The 17,967-nt window shown below is 34.7% G+C and overlaps 3 protein-coding genes across 7 annotated transcripts; all 3 read left to right on the top strand.

Annotated features, from left to right (window-relative positions):
• The first annotated feature begins 220 nt into the window (after positions 1-220).
• Positions 221-7,615, top strand: LOC109082962 (CXXC motif containing zinc binding protein). Of its 3 annotated transcripts, XM_042770372.1 has the most exons (9): positions 221-655; positions 734-817; positions 1,014-1,070; positions 1,766-1,847; positions 2,010-2,041; positions 2,189-2,266; positions 2,403-2,468; positions 2,546-2,633; positions 7,178-7,615. In XM_042770372.1, the coding sequence occupies exons 1-8, from the start codon at positions 650-652 to the stop codon at positions 2,621-2,623; spliced, it is 483 nt and encodes a 160-aa protein (XP_042626306.1). In that variant the 5' UTR covers positions 221-649; the 3' UTR covers positions 2,624-2,633; positions 7,178-7,615. The 3 variants fall into 3 exon arrangements, with proteins under 3 accessions (XP_042626306.1, XP_018953362.1, XP_018953427.1); XM_019097817.2 differs by lacking the exon at positions 7,178-7,615 and having other exon boundaries at positions 2,546-2,791; XM_019097882.2 differs by lacking the exons at positions 1,014-1,070; positions 7,178-7,615 and having other exon boundaries at positions 2,546-2,791.
• Positions 7,616-8,150: 535 nt separating this feature from the next.
• On the top strand, positions 8,151-9,009 carry LOC122147486 (sterol carrier protein 2-like). Its single transcript, XM_042770407.1, has 3 exons — positions 8,151-8,292; positions 8,377-8,503; positions 8,591-9,009. Exons 1-3 carry the CDS (start codon positions 8,266-8,268, stop codon positions 8,671-8,673), a joined length of 237 nt encoding a protein of 78 aa, XP_042626341.1. The 5' UTR covers positions 8,151-8,265; the 3' UTR covers positions 8,674-9,009.
• A 521-nt stretch (positions 9,010-9,530) lies between these two features.
• Positions 9,531-14,691, top strand: LOC109077332 (sterol carrier protein 2-like). 3 transcript variants are annotated; one of them, XM_042770386.1, is made up of 4 exons: positions 9,534-9,709; positions 12,326-12,393; positions 12,865-12,945; positions 13,612-14,691. In XM_042770386.1, the coding sequence occupies exons 1-4, from the start codon at positions 9,687-9,689 to the stop codon at positions 13,728-13,730; spliced, it is 291 nt and encodes a 96-aa protein (XP_042626320.1). In that variant the 5' UTR covers positions 9,534-9,686; the 3' UTR covers positions 13,731-14,691. The 3 variants fall into 3 exon arrangements, 2 of the variants coding, with proteins under 2 accessions (XP_042626329.1, XP_042626320.1); XR_006161657.1 differs by having other exon boundaries at positions 9,570-9,709; positions 12,818-12,945; XM_042770395.1 differs by lacking the exon at positions 12,326-12,393 and having other exon boundaries at positions 9,531-9,709; positions 12,818-12,945.
• Positions 14,692-17,967: the final 3,276 nt, after the last annotated feature.

The raw sequence follows: 17,967 nt of genomic DNA, 5'->3' as shown, positions 1-17,967 counted from the left end.
TGAGGCCCTTTTATGTGTGTGTGATTGAAGAGTGTGTGGTGTTGTTTTTTTTTTTTGTTTTTTTTTTAGTAAGGATGGCAACATGGTACACTAACATTTTATAGTATTTTTTGTTTGTTTGTAGCTTTCTAGTTGAATCTCAGTGTTGTTATGTGGTTCTTACAGTTGTAGTGTTTTTTTACATATGACATGACACACTTTATCATGTTTTGTCGACTATATTTGCAGTTTTCCTAGAAATGGTTCTTGATTTTTCCTAGATGTCTTAGTGGGCATACAGAGTATTTTACCCATATCACTCTATACCTGATCCCCAAGTAATACAATCCCCAGATAAAATCAGGGATTACATGAAATACCTCGATCAAGACTGTTAACACCAAAAAACTGATTACTCCCTCTCCTCTCTGGCATGTATTTTTCTACGAATTTTTCACTGGATTATTTATTTACATCTGATTTTGTTGACGAATAATCCATTACGTTGTAGTGGAATAAAACAATAAAACTATACACTGTTTTTGTGTCTTTGTTGCACTCTTTCTCATCGTTTCATGCATGTTATACCCCGCATGACCGCTAGGTGCTGCCTCCGTCGCGCTCTTTATACGCAATTGGATGACGTGCGGCAGAAGAGGCGTGGCTCAATATGGGGGTATGTGTGTAAAAGCATTGGATACTTTGAAAAGGAAATTCAATGAATAATCGTTACACTAACTATTTTTGTCTATAGAAATTTGGATTGCAGTTTAAAGCCACCTTGGAGAATATTACAAACGTGAGGCCGGTGGGAGATGATTTCCGATGGTATTTGAAGGTAAAGTGTGTTTGTGTGACAAGCTGTCAGTGCACTGGCATGACACTATTATTATAAGCAGTTCACTGTTTTTGTGGAAATTGAGAAATCACTCACTTTTCAGGATCTTTAACTATTTATAGACTTCGAGTCATTGATAATGTGATGAATACTACTGGTAATGTACTGCTGATTGTGGTGAAACCTGTGCTTGCACCTGAAGTGTGGGAATTGTGGTGAGGTGTCGGATAAATGGCAGTACATCACCTTACTGGTAGGTCGAAAAGTGTGGGAAATAGAGCCAATAACTGGTTTGCATCATATACTAGTATTGTTGCAAGATGTTTAGATGTTTTTGTCCAAAGCAGCTTAAAAACGAGAAGAAGAAAAAAAGAAAATGCAATAAAAAGGAAGCAAACAATATTAGCAATGAAGATATGTTTATCAAAACAATATTTAAAATAAATATTTCAATTAAACATAAAAAAAAAAAATAAAATAAAAAAAAAACATAACAAAAAAACACTGAAAATGGAACAAACATGCAGTTTGCATTGTGATTTTCCCCCCCAATAAATGTTTTCATTTCTCAAAATAGTGACATCCATTGCAATTTAGATTTTTCTCTCCAAGGCATTTTTGTCACTTTTTTGTTTACTTTCTGTTGCAAAATGTATACAAAATAATTTTAAAATTACAAGCATAAGCACTGCCACACTACACTACAGAGAAAACATTTAATAAATATTTCACTAAGAAATTAAAATTCTGTCACCCTCATGCTGTTCCAAAAGACTTTTTAAAAATGTTTTTTTTTTAAATTTTTTATTTATAGTTGTTATTCATTCAAAATCTTGCCTTCATTGATACACTGCACTTTTGTATTTGTATTACTTCATGCATACTACTTGCTTTAGTGCATAGAAATAAACGTCTGTGTAGTGATCGCTGGTCCTTTTCTTTCTTCAGGACAGCATGCCACTGAAAGGAGGACGAGGGAGTGCTAGCATGGTGCAGAAGTGCAAACTGTGTTCTCGGGAAAACTCCATAGGTAACCAAACTACTAGCTAGTAAATGTGCGGATAAAATGTTTACACATGGCCTGAGTTGCACAATAGCATCTTCTCTATTGGTGTTTCTACATTTTTAGTTGGGCCGTGGGTAAGTGCATATGGATGGCTTATTAGTCTTAACTGGATGTCTTTCTTTCCAGATATCCTGAGGGACACAATTACACCTTACAATGTAAGCCAGAATACTTTTTTTGTTTGTTTGTTAATTTAAAAACCACAATGTACTAAGTAAAAGATGCAGTTGCATATGAACATTTCTAGTTACATAATGCATATATTATTTGCTCAGTCTTGTGGGTACATGTATTTTCTCTTCTGAGCAGAAGACAGTGAAAGGTACAAGACTATTGTCCAGTTTGAGTGTCGAGGCCTGGAACCAGTCGATTTTCAACCTCAGGTGAGATATTCCAATAGAATACTATAGTGTATATATATTTTTTAAAGAAATAATTTAAAATAGTTGTTAAATTATCTTCAGAATCTTAACCCTAATCTGAATAAAACACATAAACATTCACTTTGTTGTTTTTCAGGCTGGTTTTGCCGCCAGTGGAGCAGAAACATCCACCCAGTTCCCTGAAATCAACCTGCAAGAGAAGGTTAGAAAAAGAAGGAATTCTCATATCATATCACACCTTCTAGTTCATTCAGGAGCTCATAACAGTCTCTTTTACAGGACTGGACGGACTACGATGAGAAGGCCAGTGAGTCTGTGGGGATCTATGAGGTCACACATCAATTCATCAAGTGCTGAAAACGAAGAGGTCTGATTGAAGAACTGATTGGTTACTGAATTAAGTTTTAAATTGACTGCACCACACTCTTGTTAGTCAGTGGTGATTGGTAAAAGGCTTATTATGTGTGAGATGGACAGTAAGTTTGGTTATACGTTACTACAATAATAAAGTATGGAATGACTGGATATTTTAGTTTTTGTGTTTATGTGGGTTTGTAAGCCAGCTAAATAATTTTATTTAGCTTTTAGTAAAATGATACAGAAAAGGAGAAGAGAGGCAGAGGAATATATTGAAGTGCCATTGTGACATATGGCAAGTAGATTTAAATTTAATCATTTAGGAGACGCTTTTATCCAGAGCAACTTACAAATGAGGGCAAAGAAGCCATCAAAACAACAAAAGAGCAACAATATACAAGTGTTTAGCATGTTTTTTTTTATAAAAAATTTATAAAATAATAAAATTTTTTTTTTTATAAAAGAATAAAAAGCTGATCGAAAAGAGATAGAATAGAGCTAGTGTTAGTGGGTCAAGTTATTATTATTTTCATAATTAAAAAGAAAACCAGTAGATCGAATAGAATTAGAAAAGAGAGTGTTTGTTTTAGAGGGTCATGTATAGATGGAACAGATAAGTCTTCAGCCATTTCTTGAAGATGGCTAAAGACTCGAGTTGGGCAGGTCATTCCACCAGCAGGGAACAGTGAAGGTAAAAGTCTGTGAAAGTGATTTTGAGCCTCTTTAGGATGGCACTATAATGCACCATTCATTTGCAGAATGCAAACTTCTGGAAGGCACATAAGTCTGAAGTAGTAATTTAGGTAAAGGTTGTTTTGTAGGCAAACATCAATGTCTTGAACTTTATGTGAGAAGTTATTGATAGCCAGTGCAATCTGATGAAAAGATGTGTGACATGAGCAAACATTTCGGCTCGTTAAAGTCTAATCTTGCTGCCCTGTTCTGGATTAATTGTAAAGGTTTGATAGAACTGGCTGGAAGACCTGCTAAGAGAGCATTGCAATATTAACACTGAATAAAACAACATCCTCAACAAAGATTTTTTAACAATTTCCCCAAAAAAAGGGGCCTGATCTTCTTTATGCTGTATAAAGCAAATCTGCAGGACCGGGCAGTTTTAGCAATGGGGTCTGTGAAATTTCATCTGATCATCAATAAACAACAACTCCAAGGTTCCTGGCTCTCCTTGAAGGAGTTATGGTTGATGCACCTAGCTGGATGGACAAATTGTGAGGAAGTGATGGATTGTCTGAAACCACAGGCAGGTCTCGGCAAGGTTGACTTGAAGGTGATGGTGCTTCATCCAGCAGGAAATGTCTGTTAGTCATGCTGAGATTCGAGCAGTTATCGTTGGATCATCCGGATGGAATGAGAGGTAGAGCTGAGCGTCATCGGTAAAGCAGTGATATGAAAAGCCATGTTTATGAATGACAGAACCTAGAGATGCCATGTAGACAGAAAAGAGAAGTGGTCCAAGAACTAAGCCCTGAGGCACCCCAGTAGCTAGATGTTGACTTGGACACCTCACCCCTCCAAGATACCTTGAAGGACCTATCTGAGAGATAAGATTCAAACCCCTGGAGTGCAGTTCCTGAGAGTCATTGTAGGTTTACAATGCTGAACATTTTGTCAGTGAACATCAATGGGACATTTATATGGTAAAATATGTCTATACAAACACCCATACATAGCACACTTCAGTTCAGAATTGAGATTTCAGTACACAAATGGTTAAGTACTGCAGTAGTGCAAATAAAGCCAAATGGCTGTAAACATACATTAAATATTTTGGGCTATAGTGTGAAATGTCCAATGAGCATACTTAAAACAGAAGGCTACTATATGAATATAGTGTCATATGAAAATATTATAATCTAACAAAAAAGAGATGTCATTCAAAATTACATGTTTTTGAATCTTGAAAAATAATAATAAAAAATAAATCTTAAGAAATTAATGTTAATAATGGTATCTCCAATAGTCATTGTTGCATCTAAGCCATTGATTTTCTCTCTAGAACAAGCAATGAGCTATTTACTAAAGTCACACATCACAAATCATCATAATATAAAATGTATGACTATCTGTTAAGTTACTAGTATCTGTTTTACTTTTTAATAATGTATTTGGTAACAGTTTAGATTCGGGAACACAAATTTAATATTAACTAAGAGTTTTACCTCAATAAACTCCTATTTTGCTGCTTATTGATAGTAAGTAAGGTACTTGTAGCAGTATGTTTAGGTATTAGGTAGGGTTAAGGGATCTAGAAAATGGTCATGCAGAATAAATCATTAATATGTGTTTTATAAGTGCTAATAAATAGCCAATATGCTAGTAATATGCATGCTAATAAGTGACTAGTTAATAGTGAATAGTGTTCACTAAAGTGTGACTATATACTTTTAAGAATTCCATTAGTAACAAGTTTTGAATTAGTAACTAATCATTAGATAATGTCTGTACCTATTGTTACTGATAAAAGTTTTATCTCATTAGGGAGAAATTCTCACTATTAACTAGTTGCGTATTAGCATGCATTTTGATTACTAGCATATTGGCTGTTTATTAGTTATTATAAAGCACACATTAATGCCTTATTCTGCATGACCATATTTTAGAACACCTAATCTGACCTCATACCTAAGTTTAACAACTACCTTACTTACCTTACTTGGGGAAGTCTTGGCCTAGTGGTTAGAGAGATTGACTCCTTACCCTAAGGTTGTGGGTTCAAGTCTCAGGCCGGCAATACCACGACTGAGGTGCCCTTGAGCAAGGCACCGAACCCCAACCCCCCCGGGCGCCGCTGCATAAATGGCTGCCCACTGCTCCGGGGGTGTGTGTGTGTGTGTTCACTGCTGTGTGTTTGTGTGCACTTTGTATGTGTTATATCCAGAGCACGAATTCTGAGTATGGATCACCTTACTTGGCTGTATGTCACTTCCACTTTTTTATTAATAAGTAACAAATTAGGAGTAAATTGAGGCAATGGTCATAGTGAGAACTGGTCTCCAAACTAAAGTGTGACCAAAAAGTGTCTAATAAATAGGTACCAATGGCTAATGAATAACTACAAGTCACTATGAGAACATATAGGAGTACTAGTTGGAGGTGAATTGTTTATATCTGAACCACTAGTTTGAGGTGAATAGTCTCTGTTTGAAACACAGATCCTTAAACATAAAAAGCAAAATGTGCAATTTGTTACCAGCAATGCAAGAATAGTAATAGAAGGCCTAATAAAGTCATAGTTACTTATCACTTCTGAAGTAACTATATTAAAAAGATACTATTGGAATACTTACTACTTAAACGTAGGCAGCCTTGATCTAAATAGAGATTTGACTGAGCATGGCTGAGGACAGAGTGCCATCTGTATGATGCTGGCAGCGCTGCACCCAGTGATCTGTGCGTTTATAAGCAGCTGCTGTTGTTTAGATTCAGTAGTGAAGTCCAGTAAGCTGTCACAACGCAAGATGGCTGCAGCGAAAAACTGAGTTTTTGTTATCGGGGTGGGAATGATTGCCTTGTTTTATGCGGTTGTAATTGTCTAGTTTACTAACTGTAAAGCAGCCTATAGCTTGCAGTTTGCATGATGTGGAGGTTCAGTGCTCTGAATAAAGCGTTTTATCGCCGTTAAAAAAATAAATAAATAAATAAAGTTATGCAATGTTTCTTATCAGTGATTCCCTGTGCGTGTGACTGTGATCTGTGTTGAGTGCACAGTGCTAAAGTCCTTCAGATATCAGCATAATCGGTAAATATGACCCTGAATTAAATGTCACAGGTTACGGTGCACGGTGACAATGAAAGTGGGTTGCATTATTATATTATATTATATTATATTATATTATATTATATTATATTATATTATATTATATTATATTATTGCGGCCCCTAGGGAAGTAAAATTGTGCCATGTAAATGAATTTTCTTTTGTATGAATTCAATGGTACTTTTATTTTTTAAAGAGCTTTTATGAAATCAACTGCAGTTATTTTTTTATGGTAATGCATAATATTTCTTCATAATTAATACAGTTTTTTTATATCATATGAGTTTTTTATACAGTATATATATATATATATATATATATATATATATATATATATATATATATATATATATATAATAAAAATAAACCTAATCTCCGGAATGCGCGCTATTAAAAAAACAGGCACCAACGAGTCATATTTCAGTGATACTTTTGTGCTGTTCCTCAGTTTGAAAAGCCCGGTGCGAGAGACATTGACTACCCAAACATGGCCAAAGAAGCAGGTGCAGTTGATCTTGACCTTCTTCAAATGTTTAGCCCACTGTACTGTAGAATTATGAATGATCTTGAATCCTTTCTGTTGGGGCAAAGGGCAGAAAGCACTGAAGGATGCTGGGATCAAGTACAGTGCTGCCCAGCAAGCATGCGTAGACTATGTGTATAGTACGATATGGATATAGTATATGATGTCAAAAGGGATTTTATCCATAACACTTCGACTTCTATGTTCTCTGCCATCAGTGTTGAATTTATGTGGGTTTTCTGTATTTCTCCAGGTGACTTGACATGTGGTCAGAGGGCTATTTATCACAGTCTGGGTCTGTCAGGGATCCCAATAAACAACATCAACAATAACTGCTCTACCGGCTCCACAGCGCTGTTTATGGCCTGTCAGCTCATTCAGGGAAGTGTACTGTGCGAAGACTAAAGACTGTACTGTACTAAAGGGGATGGAACAGGGGGAAACTTTTTTTTTGAGCAATGTTGCTTGGACACTTTCTCATTGAGAATGGGCAACAAATTTCTATCTGGAATATATTGAACATTGCCCAGCAACACTGCGCCGTGTATCATCACCTTAAGACTTCAGACATTTTTTTTATTCTAAATTAAACTTCATGTTTTGCAAAACTATGGCACTGAACACAGTTTTTTATTGAATAGTGATAATTTAAATAAAAACATTATTAATAATTTAAAACAATAACACACACACTGCGTTTTAGAAGTTTGGGGTTGGTATGATTTTTTAAAAATGTTTTATGTGTTTGTTTTAAGTCTCACCAAGGCTGCATTTATTTATTAAACATACAGTAAAACATTACTATTGTGAAAATATTATTACCATTTAAAAGGACTGTTTCCTATTTTAATATATTTATAAAATATATTAATTTATTCCTCTGATGGCAAAGCTGAATTTTCATCATAAATAAAAATGTTAATTTCTTTTTCTTTTCTTTTCTTTTCTTTTCTTTTCTTTTCTTTTCTTTTCTTTTCTTTTCTTTTCTTTTCTTTTCTTTTCTTATTTGCTTCAGACATTTGTATGGTAGTATATCACAAAAAAAAACATTAAGCAGAAAAACCGTTTTCAACGGAAATGTTTATAGAGCACCAAATGAAAATTAAGCACTGCTAAAAATTCTGATTTGGTGTCACAGGAATAAGTTGCATCTAAAATATATTTAAATAGAAAAAGTTATAGTTTTTTTTTTTTTAATTGCAGTAATATTTCACAATGTTACTGATGTAACTAAAAAAATAAATAAGCAATTAAACTAATTAAACAATTAAAAAATCATATAATGCAAAAATATATATATTAAAATCTCTTGCAATCAGGTTTGCCTTCTGCTTTGAGAAGATGGAAAGAGGTTCACTATTGTCAAAGGTATGAGTACATGGAACGACTCTTTTATAATACTAGTCATGAAGCAAATCAGCCTGTTTCCAATGTCATCTCATGGGTTTGCAGTACATGGACAGAACCAACCCCATGGTCAAACACATGGGGCTGATGATCAAGCGTTATGGGATGGCGGCGGCACCAGCTGCACCTCAGATGTTTGGCAATGCTGGAAGAGAACACATGAAGAAGTACGGTAAGATCTCAATAAAGCAGTGAGTGTGTGATATGAGTGGTTTAGATTGATATGACTTCTTCAATAAATGCTTTGTGTCTTCTCTAGGCACAAAACCACAGCATTTTGCCAAAATAGCTTGGAAGACGAACAAAGCTTTTACAGGTTTGGAACAACATGGGGGTCAGTGATTAATGACAAAATTTTCATTTTGGGGTGGAGTATCCCTTTAAATGGTTAGTGCACCTGAAAACGTACAATTTGATAATTTGTTATCATTTAAATTTTGCCCTAGATCTTTGTTTTGACCATCAAACTCAAAAGAAGAAGTTTAGCACAATGTTCACTCTGTATATAACAACACTGTTAAATGGCTAAATAACATTTTCAGTCTGCAACAGTAGACCTTAGTCTATTGACAGGAATAAAGCTATGAGGGATATAAATACAGTGTCTTCAATGAATTGTACTGTTTGTTGCAAAAAGCCAATTGTTCAGCTGACAAAACCTCTTACAGAAATAATTTCAATAGACAAAAACTACAAAAAAAAATCTGGAAATTTTGAGTTTTGAAAAATATGTGAACTAGGACGTTTATGCCATTATAAAAACTGTTCTTCTGTCCCTCAAAGCCTCATTTTCATCTGTTTAAAATGTAATATTGCATCAACCCTGACTAAGGTCTATCGAATCACCCTTTTTATATATTACGTTCTGCAAAATCATTTATTTTCAGTTTTCGTTCATTCCTTGAACCATTTCTAATCCTTGGTTTTAGATCATAGCATGTAAAGAATAATTTACACTATAGTTACATATATAAGTGATATTGTGTTGTAAGACAAGAGAGTTTTCAATGCAAATACTTTATTAGATTTTTATTTATTAGATTTTTAAATTAACATTTTGCACAAAGACCTACAAGAAAGTACCTCATCCACTTTGTGCCAGTTTTGTTTACTAATTATTAGAAGACAGAATTAAAGAAACACTAACATAGAACCAATGAAGACAGATGGCTGTGACTTCCAGAACGAGTGAAGGATGAACTCTGGCCTGTTTTCACGGCTCAGGTCTGGCTCAGTGTGCAGAGCTGTGCTGGCAGCTGAGGGGGGAGGCGGGGCCTCGGCTGGTGCCTGGGGCAAAGGTCGCCCTGCAGCACAACATCGGTCTTGGTGGAGTGGTGGTCATCACTCTCTACAGGATGGGCTTTCCTCAAGAAACAAGGTATGTTTAAAGCTAAAATATGTTGCGAAATGTCTTAAACACTGAGATGACTGGCCCAAATCCAGCTCACCTCGTTTATAGTTTTTTTTTTTTTTTTTTTTTTTAATCTACAGTCAAACCAAAAATTTTTCAGACACCAGATATAATTTGTGATATTTTTTACTAGCGGGTGCAGGACGCTATAGTTCATTTATGTAAGTGAGGATAGCAAAATAAAGTAAACTGAAATATTATACCCAAAAATTCTTCATACCAGTAAAATTTATAACAATTTGGGACCAAAAATTATTCAGACACTTGGACCATGTTTTGCTTAAGTGTTATCTGACATCATCAAGATTAATTTGTTCTGACACAGTTCTTGTCATATTTTATTACCATTTTCTAAACTATACCGAATAAACTGTGATTATGTGTGCAGTGTTGAAGGTTTCTGAATAAATTTTGGGTTGACTTCAATATTTGGTAAATTATTTTCCAAAATCTCAACTATCCATTCAAAAGTTTGGGCTTGGTAATAGATATATATTTTTTTTTTTTTTTGTGGTGGGCATAGATACTTTTTTTTAATCTAGATTAATCTCACTGTAATCTTGGAATTAATCTAGATTAATCTAGATTAAAATGGCTAATTTGAAGTAAATCTTTGAGAATGGGTTTCTCAAGCCAGGTGGCGAATTAGACCAGGGGCTCATCTTCTGTTTCCAAAATGCATCACAAACTGCTTGAGAAAGCTGTTCTACTATAATATTTGTTGATGAAAATAAATTATGTTCAATAAGATGTACTTGTTAGTACTGATAGAGCTTTGCTGACTGGGCTTGCCTCGGTTGCACTCAAACTCAAACATAGTAGTTTGACGACGACTCTTCCCCTGCGCTACATTGCTTGGCCCGGCATCTTCCGCATTAGTTAAGGGATGCTTTGCGTTTAGGTGGTACTTGAGACTGGAAGAACTCCTACAGTAAACTAATTCCGCATTGCACAAGGTGCAAACAACCTTACACCTGTTTCACACATACTCCGTCTGCAGTTGTGTTTTTTTTTTTTACTCACCCATGTTAACGGATTCCAGCATTCACGCAGTTGTGGTCCGTCAGTGCGTTCCAGTCTATTTTTGCTGTGCTGCACGTGCTGAATTGTTCGCGGTAGAAAATGAACATGGATTGACACGGAAATGCAGTAATTTCACAATAATGTATACTAATTAAAGCCTACTGTGTTTCACATGCAGCACACATGTTTTTGGCTAGGTTTAAAACAAGAAAAAGAGCACCTTTTGATAAACGAGGCAACATAATATATGCACTTTTATGGAAGCAGAAAAACAAAATTCCTGAACCGTGCAATTGCTTGTAATAAAGATTTAAATGCAAAAGGCACGAGAGTCGACTGTTTCTGTCAGTGGTGTTTTAATTTTAAATATTTGCGATATCCTAAAAAGAAAAGTAGGCCAATTGTTGTGTTTAAATGTTTTGCCGCTTGTTTGAGCAGCTTATTATACAAACCTAGGCGGCTTCATAGCTGCCTGCATCCATGTTAGCACGTCAAGTTTGATGTGGTAATTTCACAGTAGGCACACACACAGGTTCGAAGACTCGTTCTCGCTCCCTACAGTGCAATTCGTCTAGGTAGCCTATACATCCACGCTAAAACATCAAGGTGAAATCATCAAAGCTTGTGTAGTATAGACCCAGCTCCCAACCCAACTTTGAGAATAGATTAACGGCGATATTTTTTTATCGCCCGATAAGAGTCTCACGTTAACGCAGCACGTTAACGCCGATAACGGCGCACCACTAATTTTTTTTTTATTTTTTTTATGTTTTTGAAAATTTCTTCTGCTTTCCAAAGATGCATTGTTTTTAATTAAAATACATTATAAACAGTAATATTGTAAAATATTATTACAATTTAAAATGACTGTTTTCAATTTCATTATATTTTAAAAAGTAATTTATTTCTGTGATGCAAAGCTGAATTTTCTCCAGTCTTCTGATATGATGATTTAGTGTTCAAGTAGCAATTCTTTTCATTATCAGTGCTGAAAGCTGAACCGTGATACATTTGTTTCTCTTTAATGAATAGAAAGTTCAAATAAAAGAATTTCTTTGTAATATAAATCTTTTGTAAGCTTTCAAGTAATGTTATTCTCACTTTTGATCTTTTAAATGTCTCCTTGCTGAATCAAAGTATTAATTTCAGTATTAATCTTACTAACACCAAACATTTGAACGGCAGTGCACATTTTTATTTTTTATTTTGTTTTATGCTTGAATGGTTCAGCTCTGTTCTATGTTTGTTTAAGCATACTGAGTACAAAATCCAAGATACAAAAGATTATATTTTTATATGATTTGCATAAATAAGTACATACAGGTCTGTATGAGTACATACAGTATGTGAAGTTATAACACAAGTCATTAGAATATATATATTGATTTATATATATATATATAATATATATATATTAATATATATATATATATTGATTTTAAGTATTACATTTTGTTAAATGCCATATTTCTTATACATACATTAAAACTAGACCTTTGGACTTATTACACACCATACATGCACCGGCAGTGTTGAACTGTCTGATCTAAACCTTCTCAGCTCTCGGATCGCTCAAAGGCTTCAAATTTCACGCTGTCTTCAAGGAGATAGAGAAGAAGCTACAGGAGGTAATAGGAGGTCTCTTGCCAATTATAACATGCAAATCAGACTCAGCCTCTGTACATTGACAGTGGTTTGAGATTTTTTAATTTCTTTGTGGCTTCTGCAAACCTATTACACCCAAAAATAAGATGCCCACATAAACAAGAATGAACAATGACTCATGGCTCATTTCTTGGAAAGAGTAATATTCCTGGAGGATGTCTAAATCACATCTCAATTGCCTTTTTAAATTAAGTCAGCATGATTGTTAATCTTCAGTGCTATTATTATTATAGAAATAATTTGTACCAGTGTGAGATGGAAAAATAATACAATAGCATACTGTAAATAAAATTCTGTCAAGAATAAGATTCACAGCGTTTTACATGTGAGAGAAAAACAAATCCAATTTTCTACAGATTTATTAAATGGTGTAATTATTTTTAACAGGAAGGAGAGATATGTTAAGAAAATTGGTGGTGTTTTTGCTTTCAAAGTGAAGGACGGTCCAGGTGGAAGTGAAGCATTATGGGTTGTGGATGCAAAAAATGGCAAAGATTCAGTAGTCAGTGATGCAGGTGTGTTTACATTTTTTTGTCCATCTCATTGTGTATTATTGGAATACTAATTATATAGATATGTATATAAACTACATAGTGACAGCATGTCATTTTATGACAAATTGACAAATATTTATTTTTCAGATTAAATTGATCAAAAGTGTCAAAGACATTTGTAATGTTACAGAAGATTATTTCAAATAAATGCTGTTCTTCTGAAGTTTATTCATGAAATAATGTTTATCAGTTTTCACAAAAATTTTAAGTAGCACCACTGTTTTTAACATTGATGATAATGTTTCTTGAGAACCAGATTTTAGCAAATGATTTCTGAAGGATCATGTGACACTGAAGACTGGAGTGATGATGCTGAAAATTCAGCTTTGAAATCACAGGAATGAATTAAATTTTTACAATATATTCATATAGAAAATGGTTATTTTAAATAGTAGTATTTCACAATATTACTGTTTATGCTGTATTTTTGTTTAAATAAATATACCTCTGGTGTGCATAAGAAACTCTAACCGACCTTTTAATATTCTAATGAATGCAACAGAACAAATAAATTCTTTTTGCATTACACACTGAACAGTCATTTGTTAGACTTAGGTCTAAATACAGTGTCTCTAAGAGCACTTTGTCATAGAGAAATGTTACCGTTTCACTGTTTACCTCACACAGGTAAAAAGGCAGACTGCACCATCTCAATGTCTGACTCAGATCTGCTTGAACTGATGACAGGGCAGTTGAATCCACAAAAGGTACAGTTTAATGATGGTTTATTCTTAGTGGTTTGTTGATGTATTGTGTTTTTTTATATATAAACAACAGCTATTCTGAAGTTGGTGTATATCAGTGTAGTTTGAGGGCTAAATAAGGTTTGAGAGTGTCATGGGACAGAGCCAGTGGTGCAGGGTTAGTCCCTCTTAAAGGGCTCATGAACTGAGAAATTAAAATTACCTTGATCTTTTGACATATAAGAGGTCATTTTACTATTAAAACATCCTGTAAGCATCTAAAAACAGCTTATATTCAAGCCAGTCTGCCATGTGCCACTTTATGACGTAATAGTGTGGCTAAACTCCACCTCTGCAGAAGAAGATCAACGCCTACATCTACATCACTGCCTGTCTAGCCTTACCCACATTTGCACATGTAGTGTAAATAAAGAGAGAGGCAAATGCATTCTTGAAATTTTAAGAAGTCCATAAAACTTAACAACTCTCTATGAAAAAAAAAGCTTAACATAGAGTTACTTTGACATTCTCTTGACCTGGCTTTAGCTACCATGACACGCATACAGGATCAAAAAAAAAGTTATTGAATTCCTGTTGCGTGCCCAACCATTTCTTATGACTTCCATCATACACATTAAAGCACACAAAGCCTACTGACGCAGAATGCCGATCAGAAAGAAGCTTTAATGCAATTCCAAATTAGGCTAATGGCCTCTAATGTTTCCTCTGCTGATGTGAGTCAGAGCATGAAAAATAGATTGTTTTCATAAGCCCTTTGAAATGTCAATCCCCCGTGATTTATCCATCTGTGTTGACTCAACAAACCTCCATCATGTCTGTCCATATGTGGAACATTACATCAGACATCAGATGTTTTGACAGAAACTTAATCTAAAAATTAGCCACTCTTTTCACAGTAATCCTCCATAAATTTAATCTTTAATCTGAAATAGAAAAGCCGAACCATTCAGAGCTCAAATCCATCATACTCACGACATGTAGAAATGGCCAAATGTAGAAAAAAAAGTCACATTACTTACCCCCATGTCGTTCCAAACCATAAAAGCTCAACCACATTTAAGATATTTAAGGGATACTCCACCCCAAAAACTGCCAAAATTGCGCTTCTGTATCATCAGTACCACAAGTAATACCAGATAAAGCAGATAAGGATAAAACTTTTTGTCTCTCCATATCACTGTATGCTGCGTATGCGCTTCTGTATCATCTGTGCCACAAGGATGCGCTGTTATACTAGCATACGGTGATATGGAGAGACACATAGGAGATTGTTTCATTTTGGGGTGGAGTATCCCTTTAATGTTAGGGGAGCAGTGAAAAATGATCATAACCTTTTTATTTTGTATTCATATGCAGTGTATATAAATATGTGTGTGATATAGATTGTCCAGCCCTTCTCTGTGACAGGTTTTTAGTGTTACTGAGATGCTATTATAGTTTGTATTCATATTTTGAAATAGTTTATTTATTTTAGTTTTAGGTATTTTTGTACAAATTTGCAAGGTAAACTAAATGAAAATGAGAAATGTTGCCATGTCAACTGGCTGAAATAAAATATTTCATATTATGTCATTTTATATTATATTATTTATTTAATGTTGTTATATTATTATTTATATTAATAATAACTGTTATTAATGTAAAATTAGAATGACTGTATTCATGGTTCTGAACTGGTTTAAAAGAGTTAACTGTTTTTGAATTAGACCTTAAGATTTTTTTTTTTTTTTTTTTTTTTTGTATTTCAGTTAACATTTTCAAGTTTTATATATATATTTATAGTACCAAATATATATATATATATATATATAAAATATAGTATATATATAGCATTTTTTCAATATATAATGGCTATAATAACCCTGCTCTGTGAAGCCCTAATTTATTAATCTTGTATTCTTATTTAAAGGCTTATTCTTATTCTTATTGTGTTGCATTTAAAGATAACCGGGAATATGGGGATGTCCTATTCAGCTCAAAACCTTCAGCTGACAGCTGGAAAAGCCAAACTGTGAATCTGCATCTCTTTATGAACAGAGAAGATGTGTTTTTGGAGAGATGTTAGAATACTTAATTTCTGAATATACAGGTGCTGGTCATATAATTAGAATATCATCAAAAAGTTGATTTCACTAATTCCATTCAAAAAGTTAAACTTGTATATTATATTCATTCATTACACACAGACTGATATATTTCAAATGTTTATTTCTTTTCATTTTGATGATTATAACTGACAACTAAGGAAATTCCCAAATTCAGTATCTCAGAAAATTAGAATATTACTTAAGACCAATACAAAGAAAGGTTTTTTAGAAATTTTGGACAACTGAAAAAGTATAAACATGAAAAGTATGAGCATGTACAGCACTCAATACTTAGTTGGGGCTCCTTTTGCCTGAATTACTGCAGCAATGCGGTGTGGCATGGAGTTGATTAGTCTGTGGCACTGCTCAGGTGTTATGAGAGCCCAGTTTGCTCTGATAGTGGCCTTCTGCATTCTTGGGTCTGGCATATCGCATCTTCCTCTTCCCAATACCCCATAGATTTTCTATGGGGTTAAGGTCAGGCGAGGTTGCTGGCCAATTAAGAACAGGGATACCATGGTCCTTAAACCAGGTACTGGTAGCTTTGGCACTGTGTGCAGATGCCAATTCCTGTTGGAAAATGAAATCTGCATCTCCATAAAGTTGGTCAGCAGCAGGAAGCATGAAGTGCTCTAAAAAACTTCCTGGTATACGGCTGCGTTGACCTTGGACCTCAGAAAACACAGTGGACCAACACCAGCAGATGACATGGCACCCCAAACCATCACTGACTGTGGAAACTTTACACTGGACCTCAAGCAACCTGAATTGTGTACCTCTCCTCTCTTCCTCCAGACTCTGGGACCCTGATTTCCAAAGGAAATGCAAAATTTACTTTCATCAGAGAACATAACTTTGGGCCACTCAGCAGTAGTCCAGTCCTTTTTGTTTTTAGCCCAGGCGAGACGCTTCTGACGCTGTCTGTTGTTCAAGAGTGGCTTGACACAAGGAATGCGAAGCTGAAACCCATGTCTTGCATACGCCTGTGTGTAGTGGTTCTTGAAGCACTGACTCCAGCTACAGTCCACTCTTTGTGAATCTCCCCCACATTTTTGAATAGGTTTTGTTTCACAATGCTCTCCAGGGTGCGGTTATCCCTATTGCTTGTACACTTTTTTCTACCATATCTTTTCCTTCCCTTCGCCTCTCTATTAATGTGCTTGGACACAGAGCTCTGTGAACAGCCAGCCTCTTTTGCAATGACCTTTTGTGTCTTGCCCTCCTTGTGCAAGGTATCAATGGTCGTCTTTTGGACAACTGTCAAGTCAGCAGTCTTCCCCATGATTGTGTAGCCAACAAAACAATACTGAAATACCATTAAAAGGCCTTTGCAGGCGTTTTGAGTTAATAAGCTGATTAGAGTGTGGCACCAGGTGTCTTCAGTATCGAACCTTTTCACAATATTCTTATTTTCTGAGATACTGAATTTGGGATTTTCCTTAGTTGTCAGTTATAATCATCAAAATATATCAGTCTGTGTGTAATTAATGAATATAATATACAAGTTACACTTTTTGAATGGAATTAGTGAAATAAAATCCACTTTTTGATGATATTCTAATTGTATTGTAGTTTTTTGCTAAAATTGTATGAATGAAGTTGTGTACTATCACACTGTAACATTGAGTCTGTTGGTTATTGCATAAACATAACTGCATAAAGAATACCGTGTTACTACAACGCTTTAAGACTGCATGTGGGTATATCGTCATTTCAAATCATTTTTGTATAATTGTATATTAATCAAGTTTGTAAAAAAATTACAACACTTATTTCTAATAAATATTCGATTTACTTCAAAATATGCAGTTATTTTACTGGAATGTCTTTTTTTATGTATTTACAATATTGTATTAATTACAATGCAGACTCTGCACTGATAGAGTAGCTTTTGCATTCTCACTTTGCTACAAGTAAAACATGACCATTTTCTTTCTTCAAGGTCATTCCTGAATAACAAAGAGCTGGTTTATTTGGAAGTGCACTTTATTTTCCATAAGCTGAAGACGATTCATAACTCACCTGCTGAACTTTTATCCTGAAGCAGTCTGACCTACAGAAGCTGACCTTAAACTGTAACTGTTTATGGATACAACCTTCATCCTTTATCTTCATCTTCACCCTTCATCATGCAGGGTTTGAGCTGCTGCTCCTGGCCTTCTCCTTCTGCTCATCTCTTGAATCGTTCCTAA

This window comes from Cyprinus carpio, chromosome A2 (assembly GCF_018340385.1).
Source record: "Cyprinus carpio isolate SPL01 chromosome A2, ASM1834038v1, whole genome shotgun sequence".
NCBI lineage: Eukaryota > Metazoa > Chordata > Actinopteri > Cypriniformes > Cyprinidae > Cyprinus > Cyprinus carpio.
The sequence above is the reverse complement of the archived record's forward strand: the minus strand, read 5'-3'. Positions and strand labels throughout refer to the sequence as shown.